The sequence below is a fragment of the Erpetoichthys calabaricus genome, chromosome 8 (genome assembly GCF_900747795.2).
Source record: "Erpetoichthys calabaricus chromosome 8, fErpCal1.3, whole genome shotgun sequence".
Lineage (NCBI taxonomy): Eukaryota > Metazoa > Chordata > Cladistia > Polypteriformes > Polypteridae > Erpetoichthys > Erpetoichthys calabaricus.
In genome coordinates, this window is record NC_041401.2 from 117,288,452 (window position 1) to 117,315,834 (window position 27,383).

Genomic DNA, 27,383 nt, shown 5'->3' on the forward strand with positions numbered 1-27,383 from the left:
CAGGAGGGATGATCGAATTGTGCAAGCCAAATTAAAAGGCAAGAATACTATCCCAGGCCTTTTAACTGCAGGTTCCAATAGTACCACTATTGGTAACTTTGTGGCTATGCTGATGATTGAAGTTTTAGTTCTCATGTTGGAGTTGCTCTGTTGAAATATGGTTGACTTCAATTTGAACAGTCAACGCAAAATCAGTACCTAAAAAAGGAAAATACCATATAAAGAGCCCTCTCATTACATTGTCAGTAAAGATTGTGAAGATCAGCTAACTCAAACTCTCCCTATATTTGGATTTTAAAATTCATCATTTGAAACAGGCAGTGGATTTGGATATAGGATGCTGGATCTGTGAAGCACAGTGCTAGCCACTGCATCATCATGTCACACTTCAAAAGAATTCAAAGAAAAGTGAAATAAACAAATTCAATTAACCAATGGTATCATTAAAAAAAGAAAACAATTATACTTCTGTCAACACTTGGGTATAACACTTCTTTGTCTTTTGGAGAAATGTGTGAAAAAGTTATTTAATCAAACAATAATATTATTTCACTGGTCTTATCTTTGCATGCTATTGTGCCTGTCGTGGTGCCTACCATTACATGTGATATGTTCCACAGAGGGATGACAGACGAATTACTGTAATTAATTATTTAATTTGTTGACATGATTTTCTTCTGAGGAGGAGCTATTGTTTAATTTATTCTGATTTTTTTTTAACCCAGCCCCCATCACAGATGGTGGCCTGGCCTTCCTGACTCCTACTGTTTTTGAACTTGAAAAATGTCACTGTAGCTTTCTATGGCAATGATTCTCAATTTCCAACCTTCTGTTCATCCTACGTAATACTGCTGGTCAACTTCTGTTGTTTTTCTGGTTGCTTTAAAAAAGAAACATTTTTATGATTTATTTTCTTTTATATAAATGGCATTTTTTAATGTTCCTTCCTCCACCTCCCAAACATTTCAACCTATTTCTGAATAAATCCTATGAAACATTTGCTCTGTGTTTTACTGTAACAGAAAACAATGCAGTAATAATTTATTATTTGATTACCAACAGATTGTTTGATTTATCTTTTAAGCCCTTCTTCCCACATGTGGCTAAATGCAGGCCAGAAATTTCTGTTAGCTATCTCTGCTGTTTACTTTGTACTCAGAATGACTCTTATCTTCATTTAGCCAGGCTGTCCTTGGCTCAGTTAAATTGTTTTTCTAATATATTGCCTTTTGTATCAAAATCCTGAGGCCAGATTCTGTCTATTTAATCGTGTCAGCAGAACACCAAACTATTTCATTCCTAAATCAAACTGTGTCCTCTCTTTCCCTTGAGAACTCGTTGAAATGGTTCACTTTGTGTGTATAAAATAATCAGGCTATTTTTAAGTTTTGTATATTGTCGTGACTTGGATAGCAAAAAAGATATGTTTACATTTATTTAAAGAACATGTTTTCTAGTAGTTCTGCCAATAAACATAATGAATCCTACTCCTACCTTCATAATACCATACTGGCTATTTACAGTATGCAAAACACTCACATATATTTGCTTAGATTTATTATGAACCAAACATCACCTGACAATTTCTTAAAATTGATACCAATATACAATTTTTTGCTTTGACATCCAGGACTTCAACATCTTGGTTAAGGAAAAGTCATTTTGGAAGAACATTTGCCTTCTTCAAAGGGTGACTGGCAGTAAAATACTAACATGTAAATTTTAAGGAGTGTATATCTTGTCTCTTATTGCTAATGTAAGTCACCAACATTCAGATTCTCTCCCAGGACCTGGCAGGCATACTCTGCCTGTAAGACATAGATTTCTCTGTGGAAATCACAAATAAAATTATGTGAGAAAAAGTCATTGTTGAGATGGAATTTGAAAAATATGTTACTTTATGAAAATGGTTAAAAATGTTAGATTGTGCTTGTTTCTTTTTGCTATACACAATTGACAAACTTTCTCAAAAGTCTTGATGCTTCCATATTAACATCTCAACAAAATTATAGGTTATCATTTTAATTACAGGAATGGAATAACAATCACACATAACAAACAAAATTTTTTAATAGTTTACTGGAGCAGATAAAAATTGTAAACTGAACAGTGGTGCCACTTTTGAATCAGCATTACAGAGTTACCTGGAATATTTCAAGCATTCACTTTTTATTTATTGATTTTTAAGACAATTATCACTTTTGTACTTTTTAGCAAACTGATAAACATGAGTTTCAATTAGTATTATTAGCTATAGGATTCTTTTAAAGAAAAGAGGTGCTGAAGGTGAAGTATACTAATGTCTGGAAAGAGTCTTACCCTCACTAATTTATTCATTATACTTGAACAATGAATGTATACTCAACAAGAGAAAATAAACTATAGTTAAAAGTTAGTATAACAAATTATTGTTAGTGACAATGCCATTGTTGAAATCTATAATTTTAGGGGTGCAAACATGAAAGGGTAGCATTGCGGTGCAATGGTTAGCACTGCTGCCTCATAGATCTTTACAGTAAGTCATTGTCTTTCTTATGTTTGCACGTTCTACCCATATCTACAGTTTTTTTTTCTCCAGGTATCATAGGCTTGCTCCCATTTCTCAAAGACACTAGTGTCAGGTTAACTGGCAGTTCTAAATTGCTCACATTTGTCTAAATGTATCTGAATAGGCACTGTGACAGACTAACATTGGATAGACTCCTGTAGGTTTTGGTTTGTTTTTTAAAATATACTAGCCAACCCGCGGTGTAGCATATGCCGCATAATTATGTATTGATGGGTGAACACTTCCTGAACGACACCCATCCATCCATCCATCCATTGTCTCCCGCTTATCCGAGGTCGGGTCGTGGGGGCAGCAGCTTGAGCAGAGATGCCCAGACTTCCCTCTCTCCGGCCACTTCTTCTAGCTCTTCCAGGAGAATCCCGAGGTGTTCCCAGGCCAGCCGGGAGACACAGTCCCTCCAGCGTGTCCTGGGTCTTTCCCGGGGTCTCCTCCCGGCTAGACGTGCCCGGAACACCTCACCAGGGAGGCGTCCAGGAGGCATCCTGATCAGATGCCCGAGCCACCTCATCTGACTCCTCTCGATGCGGAGGAGCAGCGGCTCTACTCTGAGCCCCTCCCGGATGACTGAGCTTCTCACCTTATCTTTAAGGGAAAGCCCAGACACCCTGCGGAGGAAACTCATTTCAGCCGCTTGTATTCGCAATCTCGTTCTTTCGGTCACTACCCATAGCTCATGACCATAGGTGAGGGTAGGAACATAGATCGACAGACCGATGCAGCGCCCGCATTACTGCGGATGCCGCACCGATCCGCCTGTCAATCTCACGCTCCGTTCTTCCCTCACTTGTGAACAAGACCCCGAGATACTTGAACTCCTCCACTTGGGGCAGGATCTCGCTACCAACCCTGAGAGGGCACTCCACCCTTTTCCAGCTGAGGACCATGGTCTCAGATTTGGAGGTGCTGATTCTCATCCCAGCCGCTTCACACTCAGCTGCGAACCGATCCAGAGAGAGCTGAAGATCACGGCCTGATGAAGCAAACAGGACAACATCATCTGCAAAAAGCAGTTGTCCAAATGGGGTGGGTTTGTGGATACCACTGTGAGTGAATGAAAAGATAGACCTCTGGAGAGAGCAACATATAATTGTCCGTGACTGAAAGTGGGATCATCTGTGACGAAGAAGGCCACGCTGGTGAAAGTTACTTCGTCGGTAGGGATAAGTGTCAATACTTGTAGATTAAGGTGTAGCGAGTCTTCGTTGTTGACGCTTAATATAGCTTGCGTACTGAGATGTTCCGGAGTCACAGCTGAGAAACACTTTTTTAATGTCTTTTAAGCACAGGGGAAAAAATGAACATGTGAAACATCCGTAATGTAATAAGCCACTAAGAAAAGTAACATTGCAACAATGCTATCTACGACTCGATCTCTGTAAACAGAAGTGAAAACAAAATTGAGCCCGGTGTATTCTTTAACTGCCTTGTGGCGCTGTAGTAGTGCTGCTGCTTTGCAGTAAGGAGACTGTGGAAGATTGTGGTTTCGCTTCCCGGTTCCTCCCTGTGTGGATAGCGCTTTGCATACTGAGAACACCGCTATATCAATGTAACGAAGTATTAACAGGAAATTGTCTTCATGTAATAGTAAAAGGAAAATTATCCGCGACAAACAAACTGTTTTACACGCTGCATACCAACCCGCGGCGTAGTATACGCCGCATAATCACTCCACTTTTTAAATGTTTTTTAAGCAGAGGTAAAAAAATGAACATTTGCAAAATCCGTAATGCTGCTTTCAGTAAGTACAATGCACACGTGTTTAATTTGTCGGCCACTTTTTGCCAGCCGTCTTTTCTGGTTTGGGCTGCTTTTGCAGTGTTACCGCTTGTGCATATTAAATCTTGAAATCCTTCGAGTAACTAACTAACACTAACCCATCCACACACACAGCTTGTGTGAAACAAATGCGCCCGTACTTTCATAATTTTGTTGCAGCCTATAGTGGAGTCAGGCACAGAGAAGGTCAGCTGCTGAGAGAGCGTCTCGACTGTTGCAGGGCCTGCATCGGTGAAGCAGGTGAGACGCTAATGAAACAGAGGCACAGGGCTTATTGGTTTTTAAAGACTGCTTCCTTCATTGTGTTTTAACCTCAGTTTTAAAGGATTGTTTTAAGGATCCCATGGGATACCCCTCGCAAACTGTTTTAGACGCTGCATTCAGCAATTCACATCCGCGACAAACATGCCTCTTCTTACATGGTCCTGCCGCGTCCACCCTCATTCTCAAAGCATACACACTGCCTGGTCATGTGCCCGCTCGCAAGAGCAACTCATGGAGACCCGCCCACCAACTCTAAGACCATGACGTGTAAAACAGTTTGCGATGGTGGTGCGTGCGTCATAACCGAAAAGAATAATGAAAAGTCAACATGGCTCAGAGGTGCATGTGGACTCCTAGCACAGACGAAAGCGACTTACAGGGTGGTCGGTGAGTTGTTGCGTCCGGGCACATGAGCAGGCAGTGGGAATGCCTAGAGAACAAGGGTGGATGCGGGCCGGGGAATAAGGAGTGTTGGTGGGCGGGGAAACGTTTTCCGTGTTCCTGCAGGACCATCTAAGAAGACGCATGTTTGTCGCAGATGCGGTGGACGCGGGCCGGGGAGTAAAGAGTGTTGGTGGGCGGGGAAACGTTTTCCGTGTTCCTGCAGGACCATCTAAGAAGACGCATGTTTGTCGCGGATGCGAATTGCTGTAAGTAGCGTGTAAAACAGTTTGCGATGTTGCACGCGGTCGTGAGTCGTAACCGAAAAGTCAATGTGGCTCAGAGCTGCATGTGGACTGTAGCACAGACAAACAGAAATGACGGCGTGTTTTCCGAGGCGTTGCATCCGAGTTGGTGGGCGTGGCTCTGCGAGTTTTCGTCGTATCCAATGGTCTTAGAGTTGGTGGGCGTGGCTCCTTCCTGTGTGCTTTCATGGGTGTGGGCGTGGCTCCTTCCTGCGTGCTTTCATGGGTGTGGGCGTGGCTCCTTCCTGCGTGCTTTCATGGGTGTCTTGCCCGCTCTGGCGGCGGCTTAGAGAATTATATATATAGATGTGTAACAAACATGAAGATCATCTCTCTTTACATAAACAAAACCATTTTCAATAAACACTGCTTTATTTCCACTTGTCAGCAATCTTCATACAAAGGCGTGTTATTATCTAATGAACAGCTGTCTCTAGCTGTAACCATAATCATCATAAATAGGGTGCAAATTGTTTGCTCTTCCACTCTTTCTTTGGTTCTTGAACACTCGGAAGTGGACTGGTACAGCCACCACATTGATCTTTGTTATTCATCACTGATTTATATAAGAGACTTTGCAAATGGGATTCAGAGCTTTCTCTGACATATTTAAGATTTAAAAATAAAAACCTTAACTGTTATAAAGGCATCATTCACTTTGTCATTGATTGCCAAAAATTGCAGATCACAGATAATGTTGCAATATTATAAATTGCCTTCAGCATGCAATTGTTTCCTCTGTCAAGAGGTAATAAGATCTGCAATTTAATCTGATGGTTTTGCATCTTAATTAAGACATGATTTATACCTCTGAAGCCTTTAAGTTTTCAGACTTGCTGTTTTGTGTGACTAGAAAATGAACACTTCCCTTGTGTCAGGAAGATGTCAACCTTCTACTTACTAGCCAGACTTAATTCACCAAAATGGGTTTTGTTAATGCTTTGTTAACCCAACCTCAGTGAAGCAAAAGTATAGAAAACAATCTGTCTGGCAAGTAAAATCAGACAGTGATTTAATCTAAAAGTCATTACTTCTAAATTGTATTTGTATAATAATATTTAGCATGTAATATATGGCACTCCACGCCTGTCAATGAGAAGTATACTGTTCAAAAATAAATTGATCTGATGTACTTACAACACTTGCAATTTGATGAGGGTGGAAATGTCATAACATTCTCAAGCTTAATTAGTCCACCACCCATACATGGCCAATTTTGAACTGCCACTTCTAAATTACATTCCTTTGGGATGTGGGAGGAAAACTAGAGCTTGCGGAATAAAGCCCACACAGACATAAACTTAAAAAAAAACTATTTGAGAGATTCAAACCAAGGATGCTAAATATGTGAGGCAGTAGTGCAAGGTACTAGACCACCATGTCACCGAGATCTATAACAATTTTAAAGAAGTAATGCTAGACAAGCAGTAGTTAATTAATATTTTTCCAATACACTGTATTGTAATAGGGTTGAAGGATTCAGGACAGCAGCATACTTTTTTTTTGTAGTTATGTGAAACTGTTTAATTATGACATGATGCTCAAACAATTAAAGGGGTACATCAATATAAAAACAAAAAAAGGAATACTATATATACATTTCACCCCATTCCTCAACGTAACCAAGAATATATCAACATGTTCAGTCAAAGAATGCATTCTTCTGATCTTAAATTTTTATTAACATTCTTCTCTTGAACTCTTTAATCAGTCTATAAGCATTATCGCACTACTGGATGAAACTCAAAGGAAACATATGCATAACATATGCTGAATGATAGTTAAGACTGGTAATTAGTAATTTTAGGTGACTCTGTGGCAGTGCTCCATTGTGTATAGTACATGTACCCACATCCTGAAGTTTGGTGCATTGTAAAACCTAGCACACATACAGAAAATAAATAAAATCATAAAGAAGAACTTTTACCACATAGATTTACATGCAGCTGCCGTCTAGTCTTGACTTTGTCATACATCAACTCACACATATGCAGTACTTTATGGAAGTTTTATGGTAGGAGTAATTTCACATACCCTGAATTTGTGATGAATACATTTGAGAATGCCAATATCTACATACACAAAGCTTAAAAAAGAGCAGCAAATCTTCATATCTTTAAATATAAAACACAAGAGAACTGTAAATTCAAAATGGTTTTAAACTAGAATCCCTGAAGCCTATGAAAAATTCCTTCAGACCTCTCCATCAGCATCATTTGTTTTGCAAATATGTGGATCAGCACAAGCAGCAGGCAGCCTGCTTTTATTCAAGAATATAACCAAAGAAAAAAAATAATTAAATTTACATGTTGCTGTCAATGAGTTAAAAACCCAAGCTCAAATATCAATCAACACAAAGTTGATATGTATTTTTGGACTTGTTTCGGTATACCTTTGCAAAAGTGTTTATTTTATATTCCAGTAACCACTTAAATGAGATCAAATCTGTCTCTCTCGCACATGCACACACACATTCATACATGAAAACATCACTTTTTGAAAAAAACGCTATGTCATTTGAACATGTTTTTTTTATCTTGCCTGTACTCCACGTTATAGTGCATGGTACTGAAAATGCAGACAGACTTCTTCTTTTTGGCCCTTTACACTGTCAGCATTGCACTGCCAGATCTAAACACTAGCGTGGTGAATTGCTCATGTACTAAAGTGACTTTAGCTACAGATGGAAGTCCCATTTTACTTACGGTGCCAAGCAGAGTTGTGTTGTGGTGCAGCAGTCTATTAGCTAGCAAAAGAGCTGTGAGGAATCTGTAGACGGCCTGTTCAGTCTAATAGCGGTCACGGGATATTGTATCTTTGATTGCTGGTACAACAAATAGTTCTGACCAGGCATCAACATGATTGCTGCTCTTGTGAAATGAATGGAGATAAATGTCATCAACTCAGAGAGGGAGAGGCAAGTTCTTTGTTTACTAACCTTAAACTATTACTTTGAATGTCTAGGACCTTGGATCAAACATCAAGAGGGTTGGCATGCTTCACTATTTATGAAGGAAATAATCCAATGTGCCATTATTAAAAGTGACTAAGCTAACATGCAAAGATCTGAATTAATCTCTTTGCTGCCTCAGAGGGCTGAATTTGAATGCATCATGCTCATTTGGACCCTGTACTATGTGTCCAGTGCAAATCCTAGAAAATTACTGCTGTTGAAACTGCACAGATATTATTAATTTCCATCCATTACAGCCATTAAAAAATAGAGTTGTCAAAAATCCCCAACAGATTAATAACTGCTTTTATGAGTTCTAATCTGACATTTTTCTTGAAGGTGCTAAACCTTCTTCTACACAATATTCTTTGCTTTTTTTAATTGTATGTCTTTCTAAATTGTCTTCTGGAGATGTAGTCTTGCTAGATTCCCCGATTTTAATGTTCAAGCTGAAAAAGGCCCTTGATTCATTTAATACCAGGTGCTCTCAGAGTGTTGACAATTTGCTCCAGAGGTTTTGTTTCAACATTTTAGTAGCAGCTGGCTCTCCTTACAGTATCTAAACACTTTTGAATCCCCCATTTTTACTTCAAATTTGACAATTAATTTAGTCCTAAGTATGCTGTTTTTAAACAACACAACTACCAAGAAGATTTTTCCATTTTTGCTCCATTTCAGTTATTAATTCTGATGCAAAGCTATTATCAAAACTTCTTGAATTATCAGGATGCTGATAATTTGCATCACCTCTTCTAGTTTCTTGCTATGGCCCTAATGTTATTTTGCCTGTGGCTTTATTGGCTTTTGGTGCAAAAAAGACCTTTTACCACTTGTGCTAAAATTTCCTGTGGTGAGTTACCAGATCAATTGAATTTGGTGAAGGCTTCATTAATATGATTCAAACACTCTATTCTTCACTCATTGTTCAAAATTATTTTGACCCTTCCAGATTTTTAAAGGTGCCAGACAAGCATTCCTGCTCTTTTTTCTTCTTTTAAATATGTCTTTTGCATGTCTGTCCTGCCACAAAGTTCCCACAAACTAATTACAGTAATCCCTCCTCCATCGCGGGGGTTGCATTCCAGAGCCACCCGCGAAATAAGAAAATCCGCGAAGTAGAAAATTTTTTTTATATTGTCATGCTTGGGTCACAGATTTACGCAGAAACACAGGAGGTTGTAGAGAGACAGGAACGTTATTCAAACACTGCAAACAAACATTTGTCTCTTTTTCAAAAGTTTAAACTGTGCTCCATGACAAGACAGAGATGACAGTTCTGTCTCACAATTAAAAGAATGCAAACATATCTTCCTCTTCAAAGGAAACAGAGAGGAAAGCAAACAAATAGGGCTGTTTGGCTTTTAAGTATGCGAAGCACCGCCGGTACAAAGCTGTTGAAGGCGGCAGCTCACACCCCCTCTGTCAGGAGCAGGGAGAGAGAGAGAGAGAGAGAGAGAGACAGAGAAAAACAAAGTCAAAAATCAATACGTGCCCTTTGAGCTTTTAAGTATGCGAAGCACTTTGCAGCATGTCGCTTCACTAAGCAGCTGCACACAGAAGGTAGCAACGTGAAGATAATCTTTCAGCATTTTTAGACGAGCGTCCGTATCGTCTAGGTGTGCGAACAGCCCCCCTGCTCACACCCCCTACGTCAGGATCACAGAAAGTCAGTGCAAGAGAGAGAGAGAGAAAGTAAGTTGGGTAGCTTCTCAGCCATCTGCCAATAGCGTCCCTTGTATGAAATCAACTGGGCAAACCAACTGAGGAAGCATGTACCAGAAATTAAAAGACCCATTGTCCTCAGAAATCCGCGAAACAGCAAAAAATCTGCGATATATATTTAAATATACTTACATATAAAATCCGCGATAGAGTGAAGCCGCGAAAGGCAAAGCGCGATATAGCGAGGGATCACTGTACCCTAATTTCTAATACTTATAGTTTCTCTCGTAAATATATCATTTTATGCAGATGATATCCTGTTATATCTAGGTAATGCCCCTTTCAATATTTTCCACATGCGAATATAAAATCAACTGGACAAAAATCTGCCCTTTTCCCATTAAGTTGTTTGTGTAAGTCAATGCTCTTTCCCTGCCTCAATCCCTGTGACTAGTGACCTTAAATATTTGGGTATTGACATCTTCCTAGCTTGTCAAAATACCATAATCTCAAATCATTGTTGGAACTGTAATAGTTTTAAAGATTCACTCACTACATGGTCATCTCTTCTGCTATATTTCTGTTCCAGTTTGGTCATTGTTAAAAGTAATGTACTCCCTTGCCCTCCAAATAAATTCTACCTGGAGGTTAGAGTCCTGATTTCTAAATCCTTATGCATAATAAGGAAATCTCCATGAATTTTTCCAGTCTTATCCGTGATAAATAGGAGGTTGAAGTTTCCTTACCAGATTTTGAATTAGGCGGCACGGTGGCGCAGTGGGTAGCGCTGCTGCCTCGCAGATGGTACACCTGGGGACCTGGATTCGATTCCCGGGTCCTCCCTGCGTGGAGTTTGCATGTTCTCCCCGTGTCTGCGTGGGTTTCCTCCGGGCGCTCCAGTTTCCTCCCACAGTCCAAAGACATGCAGGTTAGGTGGATTGGCGATTCTAAATTGGCCCTAGTGTGTGCTTGGTGTTTGTGTGTGTCCTGCGGTGGGTTGGCACCCTGCCCAGGATTGGTTCCCTGCCTTGTGCCCTGTGTTGGCTGGGATTGGCTCCAGCAGACCCCCGTGACCCTGTGTTCGGATTCAGCGGGTTGGAAAATGGATGGATGGATGGATGGATTTTGAATTATTCCAGTGGGCTTTTGTTCTGTGTCCAGCATAGAGTTGGTTGATTCCCCTTGTTAATACCCCCTCTGATTTGTCATCAAATCCTGTAAATCCACTAAAACAAAAATCTCACGCTATCAATTTATAGGACCTTTAGTCTCCTATATGTTAACTTTATGGCACAGGTTGAAAAACCTCAAGATTATTTCTGAAGATGGCACTCATACAGTTCCATCTTCATCAACTCTGCTTTATTCAATGACATAACATTATAAACAATGCCGTGCTCTGGACAGTCCCGTCCCTAAATTTTATGTCAATGTGGTCTGGTTCCTGGGCTACATTTAGCACCTAGGTTTTTCTCATGTAATTTTCTTTTTATCATCTTTAATAAGGCAAATTTTGTGGGGTGATGGGTGGGGTGTTTTTTTTACTATTATTACTGTCACTATAATTGTCTTCTTTCAACTTTTTATTTTAGGAGAAACTTAATGAGGTATCACCCATTGCAAGGCTACTCTCGGATCCCAACCGGGTGGTTCATCATCTGGTAGGTACAGCAACGTGCTGTAATCAGCACATGCTCCCAACCTCTCTCTATCTTTCTATTGATTATTATTTTTATTGTTGATAATTATTGTTATTTAAACTCCAATAAAAAATCACAAAAATAGCAAATAAAGCAATAAAGTAATGTCTACAATTAGACAGAAATGAACACAATCTACAATATTAACCACATACCTAATTAAAAAAAATAGCACTTCTTGCATCTTGAGCGTGTCTTAATGTCCACTGTCAACTTTTTGAGTATTTTGCCCAAGAAAACTCTACTGGTCCAAAAACTAAATACTCTTCTAAAAACGTAATAATATACATTGCAGATAAGCAATAACGGTTTTAACTGCTGTTTTGACAGAGTGGGCTTCACTGTTTATGCTGCTGCAGACAAAAGGACTTAGTATTGCATAAAGTTAATTACTATGCTTGAGGAATTTTGAATAAAATTAGAAAACATTGGCTTGGAAATTGGCATATTATACAGTGAAAACGTGAAAAACCTTGCTTGAAAAAATCCATTTAGAAATTTCTCAAGTAAATACCACAAACATTTTCTGCCCAAATGGGGAGACTGATTTTCTAATGAATTTCATGTATGTTCTGCTTTTGAAAGTGAAGCAGTAGCAAAGTGTGATTACATAACTGATCATGTGATCTCCTTGTGTTCTTCTTCCAGAACATAGTATTATATACAAGCTATGAGAATGTTTGCTCAATAGAATGCATATAATTTTCTTAAATTGCTGCATATTAGAGTGATCTTCTTCATAACAACTGAGGACAGCTTTAGCATAATGAAAAAAAAATGTCTGCAACTAGATCATTAGGATATGGTGGCCCATGCTGAAAGTTAACAGCTTGATGTAGGATTACAGTTTAAGTGATATAATAAAATATATGCATATAGAGTATCTACTATACATATATGTATAGCCACAGTTTACCGATGCAATATATACTGAGAGCGCAGAGGAAAACAATGGAGAAAACTCTTGATGCTTTGGGACAGACAGGAAATGCCCCCAAAGATCTAACAGAAGTTTCAAGTTTGTAAGGGTCTAGGTTTTTTGACACATCTTGACTTATTTTTCCATTTGTTTATTATTTTTTATTGTTTTTTTTCCTGATGCCACTATGTCACCATTTTTGTCTGGGGTGCCACAACTGGTTAGAAAGGAGAGTGCCAACAATTTGTTGGGTATTATTAGGATTTTTCTGTTTGTTCTTTTGACTTCTATATTTTGTTTGGCCTTTGGGAATTTGTTGATCAGTATCCCAACTAATTCATGGTATTCTGAAGCTTTATCTTCCTCTTGACTCTTTTTGGCTGTTTAGTCTCCAGGTCATATTTTCAAACAGCACCACAAATGGCAAAGATAAGTCAGAACACAAGACAGGACTGCCAATTTTAATCTTACGATTCCCCACCTACACAGTATAAAAATGAATCAGAAAGGAGTATGGGCAGCTTGCCTATGTCCGTAATACTAAATAGAACTCTGTAGGAGAAAAAACTACTGTCATGCTACTGATGTAAGAGCTGCACTCTGGTAACTTATGAATGGATATTTGTGATTTGCCTTGTCCTGCAGCCAAGTATGGACTGTTCTAAATGTCTTGCTCTATTTACTAGATAAAATTTAAAATAATGAAAAGTGTCATCATGACTGGGTTAATAATTTGGTACTATAAACTCTTGCCTTTCAAAACTTGTTCTGGATTCAGAAACATTTCGAATTAAAATGCAAAATGCTGATTTTGTTTTGCAATTTTACACCATGATTATACTGCATATGCACATTATATAACATCATAAGGACATATACTAAAATAGTATCTTTTAATTAACTTCTTTAATGTTTAAATGTAGACATGTAAACATTTTATTTAATACAGAAATACTGTAACACCAATAGCAGGCTTTGAAAAAAATCCTTAATTAAGATTAAATATTACAAACATGTCAAATTATTTCTTGCAAAACACATATTTTTGGATAATACTGATCATCAGTTTGAGGGAGTGCAGAAAAGGCTAGAGTCCAAATCATTACACCTATGATTTTTTTTCCTTTTGTGTACACTCTGCCAAAAATTAGGCAGAGTATCCTCTGCAGGCATCTTTAATGAATCTAACCAACTTGCAATGTTCCTTTAATTTCAAAACTCCTTGCCTGCTTTTTCAGAAGGAATAAGCACCCTGCTCACACACTGCTAAAAGAACACAAAATGGCAAGGCCTTATAAATAAGCTGCATATTTCACATTGACAACTGAAAAGGTATAGTGCCAATGAAGTGCCACTCATTGGTGACTATACTACTTTGAGAAATTAGCTAACAGGGCTGGATTAAATGAAATTCCATACCAACCACTTCCTTTTTATTTGCAAGTCTGGATTCCTTGTTGCAAATGACACAGTGAAGACCTTCCATAAATATTTCTCAGTGCTAGCCTGAGTGGCTATATTTTCATTGTTCCTTAAAAAAAGTTACAGTTTAATTTATGCCAACCATTTTTCTTTCTTCATCCCACGAATGCCATTTATACCAAATCTGGGGCAGTGCTGAATGTGAATACTGTGTCCACTGGGAGGAAAAGGACATTTCGATGAGAAGATAACATCATCAGGCATACGACACCTTCAGTATCCTTTAGACATAAGATACATTTTATTCCTATATTTTTCATCGTTAATAATAGGACAGCTTAGATCAAGATTCCAAATTGCTTAACTACCAAAGAGCAATATTTTGAGAAGTTTGCATATGGACACATAAGCCCCCTGATGGAAAAATTAGGTTTTCAAACCTTTCAAGAAAAAATGTGCAACTCTTCCCATTCATCAGTGATATTAATTAATTCTCTTTCCTTGTGTCCTCAGATTGACCAATACTGCTGATAAAATGTTAGCCTTTCAGTTGCACCAAGTGGATTCATCAAATATCAAATTCTTATGGGTCAGAAGTAGGTTCTGGCAGCTCACTAGTGTTACCTTTTCCTTGTTTATCACTAATGGCAGCATCCCATGGGCTTTTTACTTTGATAGAATAATAAATAATAAAATAAAAACCATCCTAAAACTTCACTGCACTAATATTGTTTGCCATCACAGCAATTTGAGCAACTGAGATATTAAATTTATTTAGTTAGCTCAAATGACAGCTTTGCGGCACAGTGACAAAGGGGTCAGCTTGGCAGTCTTTTCACAGATGCTAGGAAAATTAAATTAACATTTTAATTAAACGTGAGTTAAAATGAAGACGTTAACCGCATTCAGGACCTTTGCTTTTTCCGTGTATGTTTTTTGAATGTATTTGATTTTAACAAGATCCCTCCCTAGCAGCATGGACCTCTTTAAGAAATAATATGTGTTAAATAAGAAAACACATTGCCTTTTGGATTACTTTTCTGGAGAACTGGTAGTATGCACCTGTGGCCCCAGCGGATGCAATCTGAAAAGGCATTCATTTTAATGAAGACAGGGAGATGCCTGCAGAATGGCATGTTAAGAAAGGGGAATTGGGCTTGTGCTTATTTAGCAGACCAATCCATCTGTCTTAAATAGATCTTAGAAGGATGGATGCCTGCAATTTACTGGGAGCCTCTTGTATAGGAAAAGGTTTGTAATGAGAAAGGCTGGCCAAAATCACATGTTAATTGCATAGGCGTGCACTGCTGATATTGTTATTACCAATCTTGTTGACAGAAGAGGTGGTAATGGTAAATGTACAGGTATCTGATGTGAGAGGTGAATAAATCTCTTCTTTTTTTATTATGTATTTTGAACAAGTCAAAGGTGATGAAACTAAAGATGGTGCAATTTTATATATATATATATATATATACAGTATATATATATATATATATATATATATATATATATATTGTGACACCTGTAGGGGGCGTGCCAGCCACCCAACCCCTAAAGTCAGACACACTTGAAAAACTCACGCTTTTATTTTCTTGTTCTCAGCACAGCACACAATACTCAAATCACCAACAATAACTCAGTCCCTTCTTTCTTTTGCTTTCTTTTTTCTTTTCCTTTCTTTCTCTCTTCTGCCACCTTTATTCCTCCCTTCACAAGCTCTGTCCTCCACCTCCCGGAATGAATTGATGCAGCCACTTTTATATTGTTCCCATATGTGCTCCATGTGCTCCTTGATGATCTTCCTGCAGCACTTTCTGGTGTGGCAGAAGTGCTGTAGTCCATGGCTCCAGAATCGTCCAAACGCCCCTTAGTGTCCCGAAGGAGGTATTGTCTCTCCCGGTCTTTTCATCGTCCAGGCATCCCAGCTGGGCAAGAGCTCCAGCCATCCGCCACAATATGTGTATATATATATATATATATATATATATATATATATATATATATATATATATATACAGTTCTGTGCATATGTTAGGACACCCTGTTGGCATTTGAAATAAGAAAATTGTGAATACAACTTCAACAGCAAGCAACCTGAAATAATGCCATTTTTATGAAAATGTTAAAATAGAGTTATGATGTATTCATGAGTTTAAAAGAATTAAATTATATATTGTATATATTTTCTTTGCACATCTTATATAGTATCAAGTTGTTCAGATGACATAAATCTACTTTGTGAGAGAATAACACAAGGGAAATACTTTAGAAGGGTTATAATGAAAAAAAAAATCTCCACTGGTGGCTAACCTTTAAATGAGCATATGTAAATATGTTTTTCCTTTGGCAACACATGTAAGGACGAATCATGAAGGTGATGGATACGTTTTCAGTTTGCTCTTCGCCCCCCATGCCATAAAAAATCTGTCATGCCACTTCAATGTTATATTAAAATAGTGACACACTTGCCTGTACACAAATGTTATAGTTTTGGCTAGCTGTGACTAGCTATGGCTAAAAGACAGTTCTGTCAATGACAGAGTTAACATGAATGGCTAGGCATCATTTTTGACTACATAAAATCCTTTGTTTTAGACCAAGTCTCAAAACTAAATGTGAGCACAAAAATAGGTTTTCTAAGTGAATTGTCCGCAATAAATAAAAAGCAGTTAGACATAACTAAAACAGTTGCTAAGACATCACCAAGAACTGAAAAGTGTATGAGTTAAGCTTACAAGGGTGGAAGATAGGTCCAATAATTTTTTCTGCAATAATCTAATTTTATCATACAACCCCAAATCAGAAAAAGTTGGGACAGTGTGGAAAATGTGAATAAAAAAAGAAAAAAGCAAGTTATAAATTCTCCTCAAATTTTATTTCATTGCAGACAGTATGAACACAAAATACAGTAATTCATGTTTTTTTTTGTCAACATCATTTGATTTGTAAATAAATATCCATTCTTGCCATTAAGGCTTGCAACACATTTCAAAAAAAGTTGGGACAGTACAGCATTTACCAGTTTGTACAGTTCCCCTGTCTTTTAACAACACTTAAAAGATGTTTAGGCATTGAAGAAATCAAGTGACTAAGTGTTGCAGGTGTTAGTTTGTCCCATTCTTCCTGCAAACAACGTTTTAGGTGCGCAACAGTACGGGGTCTTCGTTGACGCATTTTTCGTTTCAAAATGCGCCAAACATTCTCTATAGAAGACAAATCAGGGCTGCAGGCAGGCCAGTCAAGCATCCGCACCCTCTTCTTACGCAGCCATGCCTTTGTTATGCACGCAGTATGTGGTTTGGCATTGTCTTGCTGAAATAAGCATGGGCGTTCCTGGAAAAATCGTCGTCTTGAAGGCAGCATTTGTTCCTCCAAAACTGAGATATACTTCTCAGCATTGATGGTGCCATCGCAGAAGTGCAAGTTACCTTTGCCGAAGGCACTGACACAACCCCATACCATGACAGACCCTGGCTTTTGGACTTGTATCTGGTAATAGTCTGGATGGTCCTTTTCCTCTTTGGTCCGCAGCACACGGTGTCCATTTCTTCCAAAAAAAGATGTGAAAAACTGATTCATCTGACCACAATACACATTTCCACTGCACAATGGACCATCCCAGATGCCTCAGAGCCCAGAGAAGTCGACGGCGCTTCTGGACACTATTTATGTAGGGCTTCCTTTTGGCACAGTACAGTTTTAGCTGGCATTTCCTAATGTAACTACGTACTGTAGTGCTTGACAGTGACTTCCTGAAGTAGTCCTGAGCCCACGCAGTTATATCATTTATTGATGAATGACGGTTTTTAATGCAGTGCCGTCTGAGGGCTCGGAGATCACGGCCATTCAGTTTAGGCTTGCGCCCTTGGTCTTTGCGCACGGTAATTTCTCCAGATTCCCTGATTCTTTTCACTATGTTATGCACTGTAGAGGGAGAAATGCCCAAATCTCTTCCTATCTGTCTTTGAGAAACGTTTTTCTTCATCATTTCAAAGATTTTTGCCCACACTTGGTGGCAAACTGGCGATCCTCTGCCCATCTTTGCTCCTAAAGGAGTACGCCTTTCCGCGATGCTGCTTGTGTACCGAATCATGATTGCAATCACCTGTTAACATCACCAGTTTCAAATCACATCATTATTTAGTTATTATACCTCATTTCTACCCCTTAATTGCCCCCATCCCAACTTTTTTTGGAATGTGTTGCAAGCCTGAATGGCAAGAATGGATATTTATTTACAAATCAAATAATGTTGACAAAACAAAACGTGAATTATTTTGTGTTCATACTGTCTGCAGTGAAATAAAATTTGAGGAGAATTTATAACTTGCTTTTTTCTTTTTTTATTCACATTTTCCACACTGTCCCAACTTTTTCTGTTTTGGGGTTGAACATTATTTTTGTTAAATTTTACATATAGTAATGAGAAGTCAAGCAAAATGACACCTTTTATTGGCTAACTAAAAATATTACAATATGCAAGCTTTCAAGGCAACTCAAGCCCCTTTTTCATCTTGTCTTCACCATGCCTTGAAATGCAGTACAGTATATATATATATATTAAATTATACAGATAAACTTTTAACGTCATTTAAATAATGTATGTTGTTATTAAATGTGTGGATATGGTGGACAGCGATGAACTGGCTACCTGTTCAGGGATTGTTCCTGCCTCGTGCTGTATGCTTTCTGAGACTGGCACAACCCTGGATGGATAGAAGGATGGAATAATTAAACATGTGCTATGAATATATTTCAATGTTCCTTAAAAGTTTTGAAGAATCGGTGTTCTAAGCTTACAGATGGCTTGACGTTTATTAAAGAGCTGAGTGTGTGGCGATTGATTACTTGAAGAAAGAAAAGGAAGGACAGGAATTGGGGTTGAGTATTTTTGAAAGAGACAGTACTGCTGCAATAAATTATTTCATCGAGGGTTACGCATGGCGTAGAAAGCATCTTGCAGGAGCCCAGAAAAATCTCTGCTCGTCACTACCATTGCTCCACTGTGGCCCCATGTTTAATACATGCTTTAATTCATTTCATTATGAAAATGATATCAAGTATACATCTTAGCATTTAAATTGTTCAGAGAGCTGTAATATCATGAATGTAATGTATTCTGTGTCCTGCTGGTGTAAGAGAAGGCCAATATAAGAAGCAAGTAGTGATTTACACACATAAGAGTACACAGAAGAACATACAGAATATGAAGCATTTAACGTGTTACTTTAGCTACTATGGGTATTTGAGAAACTACTAAATTAAAAGATTTTAAGATTAAGTTTATGACGTTCTACTTTAATGACAAAATAAACTATGTGATTAAAGTGGAATTTGGAGATTAAAGTTGACATTTTAATATTTTTTTTTCTACTGTGTCTCTATTTTTTTCTTTTCTCTGTAACCTAATAAGCTTCCATATGGCACTCTGACAGTGGGCTACAACTCACCGTTTGACAGCGACTTTGATATCTGACAACTTATTTTTTATTTCGAGCACTGTGTGACTTTCTGAATGTAAGCGCTTTGCTATTTCTTATCCTTGCTACCATAATAACTATTAGTGCCAACACAACAATAGGCTTTATAGCCATAATACCTGACAATAACATTTAATCTATGTCAAATCTATCATATGTTAAAATGTAGTAACTTAAGACTACAACATGTCAACAAAAGTTCAGAAGCAATTTTTTTTATGATCAAACAGAGAACTTTGTTAGCTGGAATGTCAAAGGTCTCAATCATGAATTAATAAGAAAGAGAGTATTCTCTCACTTAACAGGTTTTAATGCCAAGACAGTATTTTTACAGGAGACTCACTTAATAAGCAAGGACCAGTTTTATTTGCAAAGGAAATGGATTGGCCAAATTTTTCACTCCGCCTACACAAAGAAAACTAAGGGTGTGGGAATATTAATACACAGAACTATCCCTTTTGTAATGTCAGACGTAATATGTGATCCTTAAGAGTGATACGTCATAGTGATGGGCAATTATTCAATACTAATAATGATTCTGATAAATATTTATGCACCTAACTTGGATGATAGAAATTTTATACAAAATATATTCACATCTAATCCTAATGTGAACACTCATAAAATTATAATGGCTGCACATTTTAATTGTATTTTAAACTAGCAAAATACCCGCGCTTCGCAGCGGCGAAATACTGGCTGAATATTTAAATTAAGAAAAAAGTAAACATTTTTAAAGTGAGGGAAAATATACAAATAATTATTTGTTAAGGATCTCTTTGTATACGACGTTGTCAGTTCGTCCGTCCGGTTGTAATATGACAAAGCTGTGCGCTGAGCTTACTCTTGAGCATGCAACATACAGTTGGCCATGTGAAAAGCAATCCTGCCTCAAATCAATGCCAACCTTTTGTAGTGTTTGTCCTTGAGACTTATTAATTGTCATTGCGAAGCAGAGCCTTACTGGAAATTGAACGCGTTTGAATTGAAATGGGAGATTAGATGGTATAACGGGGATGCGAGGAATAAAAACTGTGTCACCTGAGGAACTGCCAGTAAAAATAGTTGCTTCAATCAGGTTGTTTTGTAGAGATGTGACCTGAAGTCTCGTGCCGTTACAAAGTTTTGGTGGCTGTAAGTTTCTCAGTAACATTATTGGTGCCCCAACCTTCAAAATGAGATTATGCTCAGGAGTGCCTGGAGGATTTAAAGTGTTGAGAAACTCTATCGGATAATGTACCGCGTCTTCTACTTCTACAACTGAATCAACAGATTGATATGTTTTTGGTTGTGAAGGTAGTTGTTGAAGTAAAATGTGGTTTATAGTCGTAGTCATGTCATTTTTTGGTGTCAGGATAGCTCTCTCTCTTAACCATGACACGTCATTTTGGTGGAGATTTCATAGATCGGGGTAAACATTTTGAAGAAGGCTTTGTAAGGTATTGACGATGAGACAGAGATTTGTAGGAATATTTATTTTACGATTTGCTTGTATGAAGGTGCCATCACCTATACTCATCAGAAGACCAGAGAACTCTTCGGCTTTTTTGTCGCCTTTCAAATGAACTCTCATGTTTATTTTTCAAGTAACAACATTGATTTGTGGCCATAGGTATGAAGATTTCAGAGATGCTTTAACTTCATCAGCGCGTGTTCCTCTGGGCACGACTGGTAGGGTTTGGCGGAAGTCTCCTGCCAGTAACACTGTCAAGCCTCCCATAAGTTTGTTAGTGTTTCGGATGTCTTGGAGGGTCCTGTCTAAAGCCTCAATACCTGCTCTGTGTGCCATAGTGCATTCATCCCACATAATAAGCTGACAATGTCGCAGCACTTCAGCCATGTTGCTCTGCTTTGATATGTTACACATGGGGGATTCAGTATGGTTGAGGTTCAGAGGTAGCTTGAAAGCTGAATGAGCACTTCTGCCACCCTCTAGAAGAGTTGCAGCAATGCCAGAAGAAGCCACAGCTATGGCAATGTTATGTTTTGCTCTGATTTTTGCAAGGAGAAGGTTTATTAGGAATGTCTTACCAGTTCCTCCTGGAGCATCAAGGAAAAACACCGTGCCAGTGGCTGACGTAACGCTGCTCATGATTTGGTCATAAACTGACTTTTGGTCACTATTTAGCAAACGTTCATTATTTGTGACTATATTGGCCAATTGCGAGGTGTTGTAAGATGTCTCTTTCAAGTACTCGGGATTTGACGTAAGTTGTGCTAGTTCTGTTAAAGGTGAAGGCAAACCGTAATGATGAAGAGATTGACCTCCAATACTAATTACGTAGTTTTGAAGCAACTGTAGACAGTTGTTATAGATCAAATTTAACCACTGGTGGACTTCTCTTTGTATATGATGTTTTTCAGTCTGTCTCCTAATATCTTCTGCTATGCTGTCTTTATGTTTTTCCCATAGGTTTAAGGGGTTTTCCATTTGGCAGAACACCAACATGACAGCAAACAGTTCACGGATCTTTTGAGGTGAGCGAGACAGAGCAGCTTCGTGTAGAGTCTCGTCCCAGTTGATATCGTCATGTAATAAACCGAGTGCCCTGCAGGCTGACTTATAGGTCGGATGTAGGACACCATCAACTGTTCTGAGACATTTGAAAGATGTGGGACCTGTGATTTTGTTGAGCAGCAGTCGAAGACGGTAGCATTCAGAGTTATTTGGGTGTATAGTGTAGACCCGTCCCAGTACATTATCCTTTTTTACTCCCGAATGTCCTGGTACAGGGTTGCCCTGTTTTCTTCGACGAAACATGTTGTTTGCCCACACATAGTATGATGGAATTTCATTATAATGAAGTTGTTTTGCAAAATCATCGTGTTTACAAAGGTCAAAGAATGCTAAAAGGGTGGTTTGTGGTGGATTGTGTACTTTATCGGCAACGTTGGCTTCTGTGAAATAAATTCTTTGTCCGTTCTGAAGATGCACAGCAAGATGAACGACTGGAGGGAAACGTTCGTGAATGGGAAAACAGAAAATGCGCCAGGCTGCTTCAGAGCTACTAATGTAACGACCAGCTTCGTATCGAGATACTTCGTCATTTTCATTTTGTATTGTAAATACTGCCTGGTCACTTCCCTTGTTAACATACTTGCAGATGTATTTGATTGATTTTACTGAAGTGCAAAATTCGACATTGATGTGAGCATTGAAGAAGCGGGATAGCACAGGACTATAAGGAACCACCCATCTGTTGTCGATATCTACTCCTTTGATGTTAATTGTATGACCTCCATCAGCAGGTGCGCGCCGGCGGTACTGAGGGTAACCATCTTCTCCGGTCTGAGTTTCTGAGATGAATGGACGCGGGTACTTCTTAGTGCATATTCTGTTGATCATGCAGGGTGAGTTGATATTATGAGGTCCACATGGGCCGTGAATCATGGTGGATTTTACTATTTTGTGTAGGGCAGGGTCAGTCTGTGGATCAGGAATTTCCGCACGGATGACTTCATCGATGAGAGCTGGTTTAATCCTATCTTTTATCCACAATAGAATGTGTGCATGGGGAATACCTCGCTTTTGCCACTCTATGGTGTACATGTAGCAATTTGTACAGCCGAAAATGTTACTCTTCGTGAGCAAGTCTATCATTTTCCGAATCTTGAGATGAAATACACGACTGATAAGGTCGTGGCGATCGTGAGGTTTTTGACGTGGAAGGAGAATTTCAGTAATGTCAGGCCATTTAGGATTGCAAGTAAATGTGATAAATAAGTCAGGGCGGCCATAATGACGTACGTATGTCATTGCGTCTTGTGTACGCTCGTGCATATAGCGAGGTCCTCCAGTGAAAGAAGATGGTAATATGACAGCTTGACCAAGTTCTGTTAAATCAGTGTCGTTTTTGTCAATAGCACCTTTTAAGTGAACGTAATTTTCAGCTCGTAGTTTTTTCTGATTTAGTTTGATATAATTTAGTCTTTCGGATTCAATTTTTGCGTACATATCAACTAAAAACTGATTTAATAAAGTTCGGAAGAAAAGGATAGTATTATCATGATGTTGTCTGATCATAAGGCGGTATGAATAGAAGTTTGCTGCAGAGACGGTTTTGTTCATAGGTAACTTACTGGTAGCATGAACTTGAGGTATAGATACAGAATAGCCGTCTTCACCATAGCAGAACATGAGAGGATATTGAAGTGCATCATAGGATCTGTGGGTTTCTTTAATGCGTTGTAGTTTATTGTCTCTGGTTTTCAAGACAATATCTCTATTGTTGAACATTTGCCCAATGATGACAACACCAACTTGATGAACTGTGGGTTTATTAAATCTGCCTTTGTGTGCATGTAATGGTTTTTTGTCTGCGTGAATGACAACTTTGAAGTCTTTGTCATCATCTGAAATACTGTCCATTGTGGAGTGGAAGTCCTGGATGTAAGTGTTACAGTCATGGAGCATTTTTTGTAATTGCTTGACCAGGGGTATGTTAAGTCCAGAAAAATTAGCGCAGTGGATTTGTGCTTCCTTTTCATCATCCCCGACAAAATAAATTTGAAAAATTTGTGTTCCTCACTCGGCATAGGTAAAAGACTGCCAATCAAGTGATACACTTGTCCCTGAACTTTAAATGAAGGCATAAAATTTCCCTCAACGATTTGTTTAGCACCAAATGACGTCATTTGAAATGCGCTGTTGTACTTTCGAATATTGTTCAAGAAATGCTCACTTTGAGGATGTTCGCCATTTAACAGGCCCTCAAGAAGGTCAGAAAGCTTACGTAAAGGAGTGAGAGAGACTTTACCACCGTTACAGCACAAACCAGGAGACTCGCATTTCCACTTCTGAGCTTGACAATAGTCACAGTGAACATCCATGGATCCAATATGTACTGTTTTGTCAGACTCATAATGTATGTTTGGGTCGTACGCAAATCCACAATTGGCTTTTTTGAGCCAAACCTGTTGTTTTCGTATGAGCCGCTTTTCATTATTGGGATCGTATCTAGAAACAGAAGCTCTATTAACTTGTGGATTTGCCTCCGTGTATTTAGCCACAGCGTCTCTATGAACTTGTGGATTTGCTTGCGAGTATTTAGCCACAGCGTTCCTATTAACTTGTGGATGTGCTTGTGAGTATTTAGCAACAGCGTCCCTATGAAGTTGTGGATTTGCTTGCGAGTATTTAGCCACAGCGTCCCTATGAAGTTGTGGATTTGCTTGCGAGTATTTAGCCACAGAGTCCCTATGAACTTGTGGATTTGCTTGCGAGTATTTAGCCACAGCGTCCCTATGAACTTGTGGATTTGCTTCTGAGTATTTAGCCACAGCGTCCCTATGAACTTGTGGATTTGCTTCTGAGTATTTAGCCACAGCGTCCCTATGAACTTGTGGATTTGCTTCTGAGTATTTAGCCACAGCGTCCCTATGAACTTGTGTATTTGCTTCTAAGTATTTAGCCACAGCATCCCTATGAACTTGTGGATTTGCTTGTGAGTATTTGGCGGCAGCTGCACGAAGTTGCTTCCGTCTAGCTGCATCAGAAAATTGACCACGACGTCTGATACGCTTCCTTTTTACTGTGTTCTCACAGCTTGGATTGCTGCTGTTATAATCGGCTCGAGCTAGATTTGTGTTGAACTGACATTCGGTATGTGTCAATCGATATAAGCATACAACTGGCTTCATCAATAACTTCGCATCAATCTTTTGAGAGTTGAAATATTCATAAACATCAAAGTGTCCACTACTCAAATCGTCACCTGTGAATCTAAGATGTTTCAGAGGCATTGACGGTTCTCCAAAGGTGTAAAATATTTGGCCATTTCGGTATACTTGAAAGCGACAACCAAACAATTCAGCGGCAGCCATCAACTCACATGCAGAACCATAGGTGAAGGGCTTAAGCATTTCAGTCTTATAGTGCTCCTGTGTAGTATAATTATCTCCTGTACCATCATCAGTCCACACTTTGAACCTGTCCCAGTCATTTAATACATAAGACACAATGTCCTTGCGGATATCAAAAGTGAGCCTGATATGTCCGTGCAATATGTAACACAGAGAATGGAAAAGGCAGGCGCCATCTCCGGGCATACACACCACTCGGTAAGTGATAGTTCTTTGATTGATGGTGATCACCTCGATAGACATTTTAATAGGGGTAGAGTTGGAAGAATAAAGGGAATGGGTACTTGATGAACAACAGAGAAGTCGCGGATTACATAAAGGAAATGGGTATGTAAACAGTAAAGTAAGTGTAAAATATCTACACAACAACTATAACAATCTTAACAAATGAACAATAAAACAACGGAGAACCCGTGGATTAAATGTGCTTTATAAACTGTGGAGCGCTTTATATGGGCAGGCAGTCAGGCAAAGAAAGTGATTCAAATATATAAACGAAGAAAACAACAGCAGAGAAGCCGCGGATTAAATAAAGGAAATGGGTACTTGAACACTAAACTAAGTGTAAAATATCTACACAATAACTATAACAATCTTAACAAAAGAACAATAAAACAGCGGAGAACCCGTGGATTAAATGTGTTGTTATAAACTGCGGAGCGCTTTATATGGGCAGGCAGTCAGGCAAAGAAAGGGATTCAAATATATAAACGAAGAAACCAACAGCAGAGAAGCCGCGGATTAAATAAAGGCAATGGGTACATGAACAATAAACTAAGTGTAAAATATCTACACAATAACTATAACAATCTTAACAAATGAACAATAAAACTGCGGAGAACTCGTGGATTAAATGTGCTCTTATAAACTGCGGAGCGCTTTATATGGCCAGGCAGTCAGGCAAAGAAAGGGATTCAAATATATAAACGAAGAAAACAACAGCAGAGAAGTCGCGGATTAAATAAAGAAAATGGGTACCTGAACACTAAAGTAAGTGTAAAATATCTACACAATAACTATAACAATCTTAACAAATGAACAATAAAGCAGCGGAGAACCCGTGGATTAAATGTGCTCTTATAAACTGCGGAGCGCTTTATATGGGCAGGCAGTTAGGCAAAGAAAGGGATTCAAATATATAAACGAAGAAAACAACAGCAGAGAAGCCGCGGATTAAATAAAGGCAATGGGTACGTGAACAATAAACTAAGTGTAAAACATCTACACAATAACTATAACAATCTTAAGAAATGAACAATAAAACAGTGGAGAACCCGTGGATTAAATGTGCTCTTATAAACTGCGGAGCGCTTTATATGGGCAGGCAGTTAGGCAAAGAAAGGGATTCAAATATATAAACGAAGAAAACAACAGCAGAGAAGTCGCGGATTAAATAAAGAAAATGGGTACCTGAACACTAAAGTAAGTGTAAAATATCTACACAATAACTATAACAATTTTAACAAATGAACAATAAAGCAGCGGAGAACCCGTGGATTAAATGTGCTCTTATAAACTGCGGAGCGCTTTATATGGGCAGGCAGTTAGGCAAAGAAAGGGATTCAAATATATAAACGAAGAAAACAACAGCAGAGAAGCCGCGGATTAAATAAAGGCAATGGGTACGTGAACAATAAACTAAGTGTAAAATATCTACACAATAACTATATCAATCTTAACAAATGAACAATAAAACAGCGGAGAACCCGTGGATGAAATGTGCCTTATATGGCGTTCGTTTATAACACAGCGAAAAAGATGTGTAAAGACCGCTTCACAAAAAAACTGCAGAGCGGCTTATCTTCCTTGGCGAAGCAAGGAAAAAGCACGGCCTTATATCTCACTCGTTTATAACACAGCGAAAAAGATATGTAAAGACCACTTCACAAAAAAACTGCACAGCACCTTAGCTTCCTTGGAGAAGCAAGGAAAAAGGACGGCCTTATATCTTATATCTCGGTCGTTTATAACACAGCGAAAAAGATGTGTAAAGACCGCTTCACAAAAAAACTGCAGAGCACCTTAGCTTCCTTTGCGAAGCAAGGAAAAAGGACGGCCTTATATCTCGCTCGTTTATAACACAGCGA

General features: G+C 38.6%; 1 protein-coding gene across 1 annotated transcript; it reads right to left on the reverse strand.

The window, feature by feature from the left end:
• Positions 1–1,751: 1,751 nt before the first annotated feature.
• On the reverse strand, positions 1,752–23,284 carry LOC127529013 (uncharacterized; the record flags this gene model as incomplete). The annotated part of the gene is made up of 2 exons (XM_051931253.1): positions 1,752–1,827; positions 22,461–23,284. Coding segments are annotated over 2 exons (900 nt in total), but the record flags the coding sequence as incomplete, so codon positions are not given.
• Between the last annotated feature and the right edge of the window lie 4,099 nt (positions 23,285–27,383).